Raw genomic sequence first — 14,885 nt, forward strand, 5'->3', positions numbered from 1 at the left:
AGTGCAAATAAAATAGTTTCTCAGTGTCACAATGTAATTCTGGAAGACAAAGATGTCAATCATCTTCAGACACAAAGAGATCCAAATGGGTTAAGTAACCACTCATAAAGACTACACACATTATCTCCTGACTGAATTTCACGTGATCATTGCTAAAAACCACTAGCCATAATGTAACTATGTGTGTTATATATAAACCTAATCGGTTAAAAAAAAAAAAATCAACTTTCAACTCCACCGTAGTTTATAATAACTGAAAAGACTTGGAAATCTTCATGTCCAAAATAACAAATGTGAAACTGAATTGGACAGTGATAAACATTTCCAAATTTTACTTTACTTTTGTGTTCTTAGTACACCATGATAAATCCTGAAAGTGCTTCCAAAGCAGACATTAAACCTAAATGTGAGGACTTTTCAGCAAGGAAAAGATAAAAAGTAACCACCCTGACCATACTAAAATATGCCAAATCAACTTGAATCACACATTAAACAAGCCCAGTAATTTTTATGACTATAAACCTGTATATTTATTTCACCAAAAATGGTATTATTTCACTTACTAAAGGAAAAAATATTTACACGGAATTGCTTACGATCTAAGCAAAAGAAAGATCATTCAGAGGCCTGTCTCAAGTAAATATGGCAAAATTATATATAAGTGAGAACATGAAGGATAAAAATTTTGTACTTACCACCTCAGACTGTGATCCTATTAAAAACATAAAAGGAAAACATTTCCAGTTAACAGCAGATTTATAGGCAAAGTTACATACATGACTTCTGTAGCACAAACATACTTATTGATTACATAAACCTATTTTCCATACATTCCAAATAAAAGAAAGTAGTTTAATTTTGCATCCTGGAGTCATTGAAGACTCTTCAGTAACTTCTTACTGGTAATACAACTGTGAAACAAATCCAGATTTTTTTAATTTATTCATGATTTTTTTTATTTTATTTTTTTTTAAAGATTTTATTTATTTATTCATGAGAGAGACAGAGAGAAAGAGGCAGAGGGAGAAGCAGGCTCCATGCAGGGTCTCCAGGATCACACCCCAGGACCAAAGGCGGAGCTAAACCTCTGAGCCACCCGGGCTGCCCTAGAACAATCTGTTTAAATCCAAAATGTCAAATATTTACTTCTTTGAAAATTGAAAGACATGGAAAACCTATATATTTACCATTCTGAGCCTCTTGACACTTTTTGATCCAGACAGTGAAATCAGGATCTGCACCTAGAAAAAACATAGTGTATCATCAATCATCTGCACCACCCAATACAGTCATTCGACAAATACTTCTTGAATATATACATGTTCCAAACAGTGCTTCAGGCACTGGGAATTCAGCAGAAAATTAGACAAAAATACTTATCCTAACAGAGTTTATAGCAACCATAATATTACAATTATAAACATACTAACACGTTTAACATTTAAGTATTCAGCTTGAAGAATTTCAGTTAAAAAAAAAATTGGTTTTAACCACAGTCAACCTTACTGGTTCCCAAATACAAATAATCTACATTTTCCCCCACTCTTTGTCTGTTAAAGAAGCTTCCTCTCACACAACAGAATCAGACCTGAATTAGAATCCCAGGGCAGCCCCGGTGGCGCAGCGGTTTAGCGCCGCCTGCAGCCCAGGGCATGATCCTGGAGACCCGGGATCGAGTCCCGCATCGGGCTCTCTGCATGGAGCCTGCTTCTCCCTCTGCCTGTGTCTCTGCCTCTCTCTCTCTCTGCATCTCTATGAATAAATAAGTAAATAAAAATCTTAAAAAAAAAAAAAAAATCCCAATACACCGGGCAGCCGCGGTGACGCAGCGGTTTAGCGCCGCCTGCAGCCCAGGGTGTGATCCTGGCGACCCAGGATAGAGTCCCACATCGGAGTCCCTGCATGGAGCCTGCTTCTCCCTCTGCCTGTGTCTCTGCTTCTCTCTCTCTGTGTGTGTCTCTCACGAATAAATAAATAAAATCTTTAAATTAAAAAAAAAAAAAAAAAAAAGAATCCCAATACACCATCAGTGTTTTGGGATGGAAGTCTGGTACCGAACAGCTGGACCAAGGTCTAGAAGCCTCTCCTGACCCCCAGGTTTGTTCTCTAAATGCAGCTACCTACTTATTCTACTATTCTCTCAATAGCCTTTCCGTTACCATGCCATTTCTACCAAGACCAAAAAACCTTTGCACTTTGTGCAGTTCTGTCCTATCTCCCGATTCCATTGCAATCAAGACACTACAGATGGTGAACTATACATTTAGACACAGCAATGTAAACATAAACGTAAACAAATTATTAATCTTTAAAGACGCAGAACAATAAATCTATCTAAACAGCACAGGGTCTAATCCAATATGATGTTAAAAATTATTAGAAGTACTCTAAACAAAAGTTTGTAAATTCAAACAAATTGCAGGCAAGATTACTGAAAAATAAAAATTTCTTAAAATGAAATTTTCTAGTATTTTATAAGTGAAAATCAACTATATAGGCCTTAAGTAATAACCTACACACACACACACATTCATTCTATTGGGGGGAGCAATTATATCAAAATCCTAGATTTGGGGCCACCTTGATGACTCAGTGGTTGAGCATCTGCCTTTGGCTCAGGTCATGATCCCAGGGTCCTGGGATCGAGGCCTACATTGGGCTCCCTGCATGGAGCCTGCTTCTCCCTCTGCCTATGTCTCTGCCTCTCTGTGTCCCAATTGAATAAATCTTTAAAAAAAATTATAGATTTGAATAATGTATTATACAAATTAGTAAATAAAACCAAACTTCCTATTATACCAAACAGAATAAAAGATAAGTTATAAATGGTTTACCCCAGTAATATGAGAACCCTAACAGTTTAACATACATTTTCCTTAAAATTAAAGAACAAATTTGCCTTTAAATTAAAATATTCATAAAAGCAATTTTACTGAAAAACAGGCACCTCTATTTGAGGCAGACTCAAATAATTCTAGGATAAAAGTCAATGGCAGTAAGACACTAATAAAGGAAAAAAATTCAGGTGAGGAACTTTCTATTGCTATGAAAAAAATAAGGAACAGGGCTTAGAAATCTACAAGATGGAATGATTTATGTCTCTTGAAGGCTTTCCAATGTATATCAAGGTGCAGGATAACTGGATTCTTTAGAATTTGCTTAAAGTGAAGATATGCTGGCTTGCTAACTGAATAGCCAACTTATTTATGTATCACTACTCCCTCCTAATTTGGAGATTCCAATTGCAAAGCTGGGTCCACTGTCCTCTCTCAAGCGGGTAGAGAGCAGAAAAGCAAATACTCAAAGCATTACAACAGAAAATTTTTAAAAATATAAAAACATACTCATGCAATACTTTAGAGGAGAGTTTCCCAACTCCAGCACTACTGCTATTTTGGACCAGCTACTTCTCTGTTGTGGGGGACAATCCTGTGCCATGTAGGATGTTTACCAGCATCCCAGGCCTCTACTCACTAGGTATCAACAGCACATCTCCCATCCACCAGTCATGAAAATCAAAAAATCTCTTCAGACATTGCTAAATGTCTTCCAGAGAGCAAAATCATCCCTACTTAGGAAGCACTGCTCTAGAGAACTGTGATAAGACTCAATCATTAGAGGAAGATAAACAATGGTACACAATTTCAATTATGTAGTCTATATCTATGAGATTACTTACATCTTGTCAGTATTTTGTAGACTCTTGATTTTTGGCTCCTCTAAAATTTCTACACGTGTGCACAGACATCCATACTACTAATTTTCATATACTTTTCTGAAGTAGACATTAAAAACTCCTAATACTCTCAAAGCTCCAAGTTTCTTCCTATCACAACTTACCCAAGCTGACACTTCACTTAATAAAAAAATCTGTTGTAAAACTTCCTATCTCAGCCATCTGAATAGTAACTTAAACTGAACAGACTTCTGAAAATCAAATTAAACTTTCACTTGTCAATTAGAAAAATTTAAAGCCAGACTAAGTAGAGGAAGCACACTGGAGGTTTATATAGTTTTTAACCTCTAACGGTAAAGTTCATCTGTGATTTAAATGCTAAAGAAAAAAAAAAAGAAAAAAATGCTGAAGAGAGACCAATTTAATCAGTTTTAAGTAAACTCAAATTTTGCAATCAACAGAAAACCTAAGAAGAAAGGTATTGGCTTTCTACGATGAACTTGAGATTACACTAACACAATTCAGCCATGGTATTTAATACACAGAAATAATGGATTCTTTATTAACATAGAATTCCAATACTTACTATCTAATTTCTGTCCTTCTATAAAAGTTTCTAAAGCAGCAGCATAGTTTTTTTCATGGTATTCACATATCCTGCATGAGCACATTAAAAACAAATACCACACACACGTGAGATCACGCAAAAAGGCTTTCTGAATTAAATATACTTGTACTCTCAATTGGTAAAAGAAATAATTTAAGTATATTTTAATAAGCCAAGAGGTTTTCTAATATACTGTAACATTAAATATAACTTCCATTAAAATGTAATTTTGGAACTCATTTCAGAAGGAATTTCTTGTTTTTAATTGTATACACTTGCTTATTCCAAAATATAGTTACGCTAAGAAACTAAAGAAGTTTCTTAAGAATAAAGTTATAATTAGCAACAGCAACAAGCTGAGATATAAAGAACACAGACGGTTTTCACAACATTAAATGTAGCCTGTCCAGCCTAGCTGACAAATAAGATGTTCTCTAGTCAGTTAAATACAGTAAAGTCCAAACAATAAACAAAAAAGAGATTTGAAATCCATCAGTTTCATCATTTCTTGTAATTATTTCAATCGCCACTATTTTAAAACACACTATGTATCTCTTATTACCTACTATAATTAACAGAAGTATAAAGTTATATTTAAAATTGAGGGGATCTCCGGGTGGCTCAGCGGTTTAGCGTGAGCTCAGGGTGTGATCCTGGAGTCCTGGGATCAAGTCCCGCGTCAGGCTCCCGGCATGGAGTCTGCTTCTCCCTCTGCCTGTGTCTCTGCCCACCAATCTCTATGTCTATAATGAATAAATAAATAAAATCTTTAAAAAATAAAAAAATAAAAATTAAATTGGATCCTATCTCAGCTATAAAATGTATACAGAATTTACTATTTACGTAAAACTTAAAATGCATTCATTTAACAAAGTAAACACCTACTATCTACAGTTCAGACCCAATTAGAGTAGATAATGCATACCCTTTTCTCAGCATAGCAATGGAATTATTTGGATTAAGTTCAAGAGACTTCTTTGCATCAGCAACAGCATCTATGTACAAAAACAAAACGGGAGGGGGTATTTAGTAATTTATGGACCTAACAAATTACACACAAAATTTGAATCAGCCCTACATTTTCCAGTATTCAAGTTGGTGTGATGGACAAATGCTTTTAAGTTAGGAAAAACTAATCCAAGATATAATCCAAAAAATATTACTCACATCTTATTAGGCTAATATTTAGCTTCCTTTTTAAAGCTATTCAGTCAACATATAAAGCTTTGTCACAAAACTCATCTAATTTCTCATGAACATCATTTATGTAATTTGACTCAAGGTATTTACTTTTCCCTACCCAGATTCTCTATTCAGAACAATTAAAAGTTACACAAGTAACATAAAGGCATTCTTTTTTACATAAGTTACAAATAAGAGCATTTCATTTATAGTCTGTAAAACAATAAATGTGATGCTATTTTTAGTATATCCAAGAACTACAAATGAAATCTATATAAATTCACCCACTGAAGGAAGAGACACCCAGAACATTTGTATAGGTATTGCTCAACATGTTTGTCATGTTTCAGCCACTTCACACATTGTATGGAAGATCAATTTAAAAATCCTCAAGGATAATCTCTATTCCATTTGACTCACTGCATCTTGGGCAAAATTTATAAAGAAGAAATAATATATTCAGTAAAGTTACCACAGTAATTCCCAAGAAGAATGTGACAATAAGCTCTTTGACAATAATATTGCGCATCATCTGGTTTCTGTTCCAAAGCCTTAGTCAGCTCCTACAAATACAAACATGTTGTGTCAATAAATGTTTTTTAAAAGCAACTGAATTCTAATTAAACATGATTTTTAATCAAATAACCTAATATCATAAGCTATTTGGAGGAAAGATAACAATGAAATAAGCTTGGTGCTTTTCTTTGCAAGAGGATCAATATCTCCTCTTCTCCATTCTCCTCACCCCAAACCCACAATCTAATGTAGTATCTTAGCACAATTCCTGGACTATAGTAGGAACTCAATAAATGGTAATTACTATCACTTCATTTATTCTGAAGAATTGAGACGATATATATTGAACGTCACAGATTTTCTCCCTCTAATTAGGAAAAGACTCAAAGATCATGTAGAATTTGAGATGCCTAGTAAATGTAAAACTGTCCAATAAAAACAAACAAACAAACCTAGAAGTTAAATCTAGAGCTCAGGGAGGTTAACAGAATCAATAAAGACACAATGAAGCTTATCTGGCCCTCTCCCATCCTCTGTCAATAGCAGACAACCCTAAGAAATTACAGCACAAAAGCCCAGATACAGTACCTCACAGATAGCTATCAACTGATCAAGATTTATTAGATTAAAACTTTGTCACCCCCTGGGGAGTCACAGCATATAAGTGGTAGCTGGAACAACAATGATGCAAGAAGAGATAGCATGGGGGGGGGCGGGTCACCCGGGTAGCTCAGCTGGTTAAGCGTCTGCCTTTGTCTCAGGTCAGGATCTCAGCATCCTAGGATCAAGCCTCGCATCAGGCTCCCTATTCAGCGAGGAGCCTACTTCTAACCTCTCCCTCTGCCTGCCACTCCCCCACTTGTGCTCATGCTCTGTCTCTAATAAATAAAATATTTTTAAAAAGAAGAGACAGCATGATCAGTGAGGCCAAGGACAAAATGTTGGCAAGTGAGAATGTTTTGATTCTCTACCCAGTGCTCACACATCCTACGGATTTGCTAGTTTTCTTAAAAGATAAAATTACTTCAATAACGACATGACAGGGCAGTCCCGGTGGCTCACTGGTTTAGTGCCACCTTCAGCCTGGGGCGGGATCCAGGAAACCCGGGACTGAGTCCCACCTCGGGCTCCCTGCATGGAGCCTGCTTCTCCCTCTGCCTGTGTCTCTGCCTCTCTCTATCTCTGTCTCTCGTGAATAGAATCCTTAAAAAAATAAAAATAAACAAATAACGACATGACATTGATTTTGCTTTAATTTAGTAGCAGGATTCCCCAAAAGCAATGTATGCCATACTTGGTAACCATTTATCTAAAACACAATATACCTAAAATCCAAACCATTTTCTATGTTCTTCACCTCTATTATCCTGATCCGAGCAATAATGAAAATCAGATCTTGTTTATGTCAATAAACATTAAACTCTCCAGTGTCTTTTCAGCTGACTCAGAGCAAAAGCCCAAGTTCTTCCAGTGACCTCCAAGGCCCTCCTTGATAGGACCTTCTACTAGCTCTCTTATCTCATCTTTTATTACTCATCCGCTTGCTCCCCTACTCTAGCCACAATGGCTTCTTTGCTGTTCTTCAAACACCTCAGGGCTCTACATCAGCTGTTCCCTCTCACTAGAAAGATCTTCCCCAAGTGTGCAGAGAAAATCCATTCCCTTTCTTTTTTAAGGATTTATTTATTCATGAGAGAGAGACAGAGAGAGAGGGGCAGAGACACAGGCAGAGACAGAAGCAGGCTCCATGCAGGGAGCCCGACGTGGGACTCCATCCTGGGACTCCAGGATCACACCCTGGGCTGAAGGCAATGCTAAACTGCTGAGTCACCCAGGCTGCCCCATTCCCTCACTTTCTAGTCCGTGACAAGACTGTGTCAAATCCAGTCTGTCTGACTCCAAATTTGGTTTTAAAAACCAAACCACACAGTCTCCTGATAACGTCTCTTTATTCCAAGTATCTTTTACACGCCAATAATATTTGTATTAATGTTTCCCAATATTTACCTAAGTTAAATACCATCTTGCACTTAAATTTTCAACAATTTTGAAAACAGCTGATAAGCTCTTACCTATCTACTCAAGTATATCTGCAAACCAAATTTCTAAGCCTCTCCTCAGCAAGAGAACAGGCTTATTAAGGGTGAAAAAAGCTATTATAAATTATACTAGTACCTAGATCATCAAATTATATGTATTTTTTAACATGTTACGTTAACAAAGGTCAGACACTGGAGGCACAAAGACAAATAAAATGGAGTCAAGTAAAACAAAAATTTTAAAAAAATTAAAAAATAAAAATAAATTTTAAAAAATGGAGTCAAGTAAAAACTTTTGAATTTCAAACAACCAACTTGCAAATGACCTTTAAAAACACAAACCAATTGTTGGTTAAGGAGAATCAGTTATGTAATTCAGTTAAATAAACTAAGCAATTTACTTATTAGAATGCTGTTATTTTGAAAAATTACCAAAAAACAGAATACAAACCGAACACGACACACAAACATGTCACATTATGATGTAATATCACGTCATCAATATCACAATAACCAGTTTATTTTTTATAAATATACAGTATAACAAAGCCAGAAGTGGTGAAATTAAAACAATGATTTGTGGTTGTATTAAATACATCAGACTTGTGGCATGTTTTGAGAGTTCTACTATTTCTGTGACAACAGGTGCTTGCTGCTTGAGTACAAAGGGACTAAAATGAGGTACCTCAAAGGCAAGGACTTCAGTGCCAACATTTGAATCATAGTGGCAAAAGCCCATTATTTATGTAGATCAATGGAAAACATACTGTAAACATGCCCCAAAATATATTTACATAAAAGGAGTTATAGTCAAGCAATTTAGAGTTCTCAAAAATAAACTCCATTAACTATAAACATAATTACACTGAAATCTTTACCAAGATAATGGTGAAGAACCCTAGTAATCCAAAACAATAGGGGGATAAACTTTTTTAAGGCATTAAAATTGTTTAAAACTTAGATCTTATAAAATGAATTTCTGTGGGATGCCTGAGTGGTTCAGCAGTTGAGCATCTGCCTGTGGCTCAGAGTGTGATCCCAGGATCCAGGATTGAGTCCCACATCAGGCTCCCTGCATGGAGCCTGCTTCTCCCTCTGCCTGTGTGTCTATGCCTTTCTGGGTCTCATGAAAGAAGAGGAGGAAAGGGGAGAGGGGAGAGGGGGGAGGGGGGGAGAGGGGAGAAAAGGGAAGGGAAGGGAAGGGAAGGGAAGGGAAGGGAAGGGAAGGGAAGGGAAGGGAAGGGAAGGGAAGGGAAGGGAAGGGAAGGGAAGGGAAGGGAAGGGAAGGGAAGGGAAGGGAGAAAGAAAAGAAAGAAAAGAAAAGAAAAGAGAAAAAAAAGAAAAGAAAAAAAGAAAGAAAGGAAGGAAAAGAAAGAGGAAAGAAAGAAAAGAAAAGAAAAGAAAAGAAAAGAAAAGAAAAAGAAAAAAAGAAAATTTCTAAATCTTAAAAGTTAGTAAGTTTCAGGCTTTTTAAAAATGCTAGTCAACTAGGTAACTTGTTAAGATTGAAAGTAAAGCAGACTGCTCACACTGACCCAACTGCTGAAGGGTATCTTATTTTGATTTCACTTCCCATTTTCTTCTAGCCACAGCCAATCCCCAATCAGAGATGACAAACAAGAGTACCAACCCTTCTCCCTTCCTAAACTACTGAGGACTGCTCAAGAAAAACCACAGAACCATGCAGAACTGGTAACACTGCATTTATGCCTGTTAGCTCTGTGCTTAGTGCTCTCAACAAAGCGATCAAGGGTCAACTACCTCAAAGTCAGCTACCAAACCTTTAACTCTATTATAGGTCCCTAAATCTACCCCCTCCTCTAGACCTTGATGCCTTGAACCCAGAGACTTGTCACTTCTCTACTATATAACCCTGAGCAATTTAATCTGTTTGGTCTCAGCTTCCTTGTGAGTGAGTAGAATGCAAATACCCACCCTCAGTTGTTACAAAAATTATGGTAGGAGTCATTTAACATGTCACATTTGAGTGCCTACCACTACACGGAAAATGTGGTAAAAAAAGACACACAAAATCCCTGCTACCTTGGAGCTTACAATGGGGCCCAATTTAGATAGGGTGGTCTGAGAGGGAAAAAACCTTCTCTGAAGTGACATTTCAGCTGAAATCTCATCACCAAGCAAAATGAACCCAAGTCCATAGGCCCTCCGCAAGGACTGAGCTTGATACATTCAAGTGAATAGAAAAAGAGAGTGTAGCAGGAACCTAGAGCAAAGAAGCTACAAGATGCCTACCTCAAAGGCCTTATCTTGTACCTTACATTACATATCTTCATTATAGCCCTGTGAAATAGGTCCTATTTAGTCCCACTTCACAGAAAGGAAATCTGATCCAAAGTGACAACGGGAATTTTCCTAAAGTTAGAGTTATTATGAAGCCAGGGTTTTGATCCAAGCACTCTGATTCCAGAGCTTGTGTTTTTAAAGTAAACTACCCACAATACAGGGCTCACACCCACGACCCCAAGATCAAGAGTCTCATGTTCTACCAACTGAGCCAGCCAGGTGCCCCCAGAAACCTATGCTCTTAACCACTATTCATACTGGGCCTCAAAAAAGTCTCATAATTCACAAATCTTCTCTCCCTAGTGATTCGAGACACTGTATAGTTTTCCTGACTACCCTGGTTGGCCTCCAGTCTGCTTATGTTCTTAGTATATTTCGTACACCACCCCATTATAATATTTACCTTATATTTTAATAATCTGTCGACTTGTCTTTCTCTCCATTGGACTGCAAACTTCCTCAATGCAGTCTTTTCATCTTTAGATCCTTGGCTCCCAGTACAGAATTCACCACTAACATATATATCTTATGTTGAATCAATGAAAAATGTGAATCAGCTTGATACAAACATTTCCCTTTTAACCCTAACTGGATGGTCTTACATAAGAACATAACATTTTAACTAATGTATTATCAATTATTTTAACTAATGTATTATCAATTTCAAAATAACCAGATGACTCCTGAACAATGAGGTGTGTTAAGGGCACTAGCCCTCACAGCCGAAAATCCACTCTGAGTATAACTTCTGACTCCCCAGTAACTTAAAAGCCTCCTACTGACCAGAAAGAAGCCTTACCAATAACACAATTAACACGTATTTTATGTATTATAAACTATATTCTTACAATAAAGTAAGCTAGAGGGAAAAAATTATGAAAACTGTAAGAAAAACACATTTACAGTACTGCAGGCATCGGGAAAAAAAATCCGTATTAAATAGGCCAATGCAGTTCAAATCCTATGTAAGTAGGCCCACGATGTTCAAGGTCGACTGTGAAAAGGTCACTTCAAGCTTTTTTTTAAGTATATTTATTCATGAGACACAGAGAGAGATGCAGAGACATAGACAGAGGGAGCAGGCTCCCCATGGGGAGCCTGATGTGGGACATGGGGAGCCTGATGTGGGACTCGGGGAGCCTGATGTGGGACTCAATCCCAGGACCTTGGTTTCATGACCTGAGCTGAGCTGAGAGCAAGATGCTCAACCACTGAGTCATCCAGGTGCCCCCACCCCAAGCTTTAAAAATAACTTTTTCAGGTGCCTAGGTAGCTCAGTCCATTAAGCATCTAACTCTTGATTTCTGCTCATTTCATGTTCTTGGGGGTTGTGGGATCCAGCCCCACATTGGGTTCTGTGCTGAGTGTGGAGCCTGCTTAAAATTCTCTCCCGCTCCATCTGCTTCTCCCCTCCATCTTTTCTCTCAAATAAATAAATAATAAAAGGAACACTTTCTCTTACAATCATTCTCCCCATTCCCAGTTTCTGATTCAGGTTGGTGTGGGTCCTCAGAATTTGCATTTCTAATAAGTTCTCAGGTGATGCTGCTGCAGCTGGTCTGAGAATGATGCTTTTGAGAATTACTTTTCCACAGCACTAGACTAAGAGTCTGGAAACTTATATCCCAGGGGTCCCATTCTGCCTCTACTTGGCTATATACATCTCTATGACAGATCATTTGGATTTCTTTGGGTCTCAGTTTTCTTTTTTTTTAATTTTTTTTTTATTTATTTATGATAGTCACACAGGGAGAGAGAGAGGCAGAGACATAGGCAGAGGGAGAAGCAGGCTCCAAGCACTGGGAGCCTGACATGGGATTCGATCCTGGGTCTCCAGGATTGCGCCCTGGGCCAAAGGCAGGCACCAAACCGCTGCGCCACCCAGGGATCCCGGGTCTCAGTTTTCTTCTGTAAAATGGATGGGTACGTACTAGACCACATGAGCTGTAAGGACTCTGAATAACCTCAGATGGAGTCCAAGAATCTGCATTTCTAATAAATTCCCAGGTGACGTTAATGCTGCTGGTTCAAAAAGCCACACTTTAAGAATCTAGGTACTATAGTAGCTAAGCACATGCCTATTCTATGTAATTTCATTCCTAGCTCTATATATATATATATCCCTCCCCAAAAAAGTGTGCTCACCAAAATACCCGTATAAGTAAATTCAAAGCGGTTTTATTCATACTAGCTAATAACTGGAGGTAAGTCAAATGTCCATTGTTAGAGTTGTGCTATACTTTTACACAATGAAATACTACACAGCAATGAAAAAAACCACTTCACACAACATGGACAGATCTTACATGAGAGCACCAGACTAGTGTGCGTTACTGTTTATGGGAAGTACAAGAACAAGAAAAACTAATGGTGATGGAGATCAGAATGGGAGTCGGCTGGTAGGTAAGGGGAATTATTGGCTGAGAAGCAGCAGGAGGAGGGAGTTAGGATGGAAGTGCTCTCCACCTTGAGCTGCGAGATATATACATATATGGCAGCCTCAGTAGTTGCACACTCAAGATCTGTGTTATTTATACGTTAGCATACATCAAAAAAAGTTTCTTTAAATGAGGAAGATAAGTGACAAAATTCATTACAGGAATTCCCTTTAAAAGCAACCCACATGGGGATCCCTGGGTGGCTCAGTGGTTTAGCACCTGCCTTCAGCCCAGGGTGTGATCCTGGAGTCCCGGGATCCAGCCCCACATCAGGCTCCCTGCATGGAGCCTGTTTCTCCCTCTGCCTGTGTCTCTGCCTCTCTGTGTGTGTGTGTGTGTGTCTCTCTCTCATGAATAAATAAAGTCTTTTAAAAAAAAATAAAAGCAACTCACATAAATTGGATTTCCAAAGACGACACTGGGGTAAGAAGATCATAACAAATGCAGATTCTGAAATACAGCTGTCTAGATGACATAACGAATTGTGAAGAAAGATGTTCACAGTGCCTCCTCTAATACTACTCTATTACCGATCCCAGAAGCCTCACTAGGAAATATCGTAGCACAACTCATGAACCAACCATTTTATTTCAGGGCCTTCATATCTAGATCCAAAGAAACACTCCGACTTATAAAGCCCTCTAGAACCTTAGCCCTGGTTTACTCCCTACCTCATCGCTGACTCCTGTGTCATCCCACTCTTCTTAAACGGGTCTTTTTGCTACTCCTTGTACAAGCCAACGTCATTCCAACATGGGGATCTTTGCCCTGGCTCTTTTTCTGCCTGGAATGCCCTTTAACCAGCGCTCACTCCCCAAGCTTCTGCTCAAATATCATCTCTTCTGAAAGACTCTACTACCCACGTGGCAAATTTCCCTTAAAAGTCCCGGGGGGGGGGGGGGGGGAGGGAACCTTTCTTGCTTCAAATTGCTAAGCTTACCTACATTGGATTATAACAAGCGAACAGGTTTGCTTTCCTTTCTCCCTCCTGCTTCAAACCAAGAAACCTCTGCCTAAATTCTACAACCAACTCCATCATGTATCCTTAGCTTAGCCTCTCTTTATTATTCGTAATTACTTAAATCTTGCTCTTTTGACTTTTTTTTTTTTAAGATTTCATTTATTCATGAGAGACACAGAGAGAGAGGCAGAGACACAGGCAAAAGAAGAAGCAGGCTCCATGCAGGGAACCCGATGTGGGACTCAATTCTGGGTCTCCAGGATCACATCCTGAGCCAAAGGCAGACGGTCAACCACTGAGCCACCCAGGTGTCCATTTTTTTTAAAAGATTTTATTTATTCATGAGACACACAGAGAGACAGAGAGAGAGAGAGAGAGAGGCAGAGACACAGGCAGAGACAGAAGCACGCTTCATGCAGGGAGCCCAACATGGAACTCAATCCTGGGACTCCAGGATCACAATCACACCCTGAGCTGAGGGCAGGTGCTAAACCGCTGAACCCCGCCCCCCCCCCCCCCCCCGGGGCTGCCCTCTTTTGACTTTTCTTTATGGCTTTCCAATCTCTCACTTCACACAGCCTTTAAGCCCGTGAAATACATAAACAAGACTTTAGGCCTTAGCAGTCAAGTGTCTTGCACAAGGCACCCCCCCCAAAATAAATAAATAAATAAATAAGCAAAATGAAATAAAATAAAAAATAAAAACCCTGCTTTGATAAATGAGTGAATAATGAGCAGTAACGGGACATCTGGAAATACCCAGAGACCTACGGGAAAAGAACACCTGGAATGTAAGAACGACAGGGACGATTATAAAATGAAAAAAACAAAACAAAACAAAAAAGCAAAGAAAAAAAAAACAAAAAACAACAAATCTCATCAAGCCTAGATTTTCACTTTTTCCACTTCTAGTCACAAATGCCACTTAACAAAAACAAAAAAACAAAAAACAAAATCGGGGAACCTCGGGGGGGGGGGCGGGGAGGGCTCAGTGGTGGAGCGTCTTGCCTTTGGCTCAGGTCGTGACCCCGGGGTCCCGGGATCGAGTCCCGCGTGAGGCTCCCCTGCACGGGGCCTGCTTCTCCCCCTGCCTGCGTCTCTGCCTCTCTTAAATAAAACCTTAAAAAAAAAAAAAAAAAAAAAAAGGAAATCCCTCCAGGAC

The 14,885-nt window shown here is 38.6% G+C and overlaps 1 protein-coding gene across 6 annotated transcripts in view; it reads right to left on the reverse strand.

Moving 5' to 3' along the window:
- The window catches only part of SUGT1 (SGT1 homolog, MIS12 kinetochore complex assembly cochaperone), a 61,763-nt gene that overhangs the window by 45,955 nt on the left and 923 nt on the right, over positions 1-14,885 (reverse strand). For 2 of the 6 annotated variants that reach the window (XM_072782911.1, XM_072782913.1), the window contains 6 exons: positions 14,732-14,842; positions 5,938-6,028; positions 5,209-5,278; positions 4,263-4,333; positions 1,188-1,241; positions 696-712 (listed from right to left, as the gene is read on the reverse strand). In XM_072782911.1, the coding sequence (XP_072639012.1) occupies positions 696-712; positions 1,188-1,241; positions 4,263-4,333; positions 5,209-5,278; positions 5,938-6,028; positions 14,732-14,842 (414 nt within the window). Of the gene's footprint in view, positions 1-695; positions 713-1,187; positions 1,242-4,262; positions 4,334-5,208; positions 5,279-5,937; positions 6,029-10,727; positions 10,850-13,155; positions 13,214-14,731; positions 14,843-14,885 lie in introns of those variants that run through there. The other 4 variants (XM_072782914.1, XM_072782915.1, XM_072782912.1 and 1 more) reach the window with 3 other exon arrangements.

This window comes from Canis lupus, chromosome 17 (genome assembly GCF_048164855.1).
Source record: "Canis lupus baileyi chromosome 17, mCanLup2.hap1, whole genome shotgun sequence".
In the NCBI taxonomy this organism is placed as follows: Eukaryota; Metazoa; Chordata; class Mammalia; order Carnivora; family Canidae; genus Canis; species Canis lupus.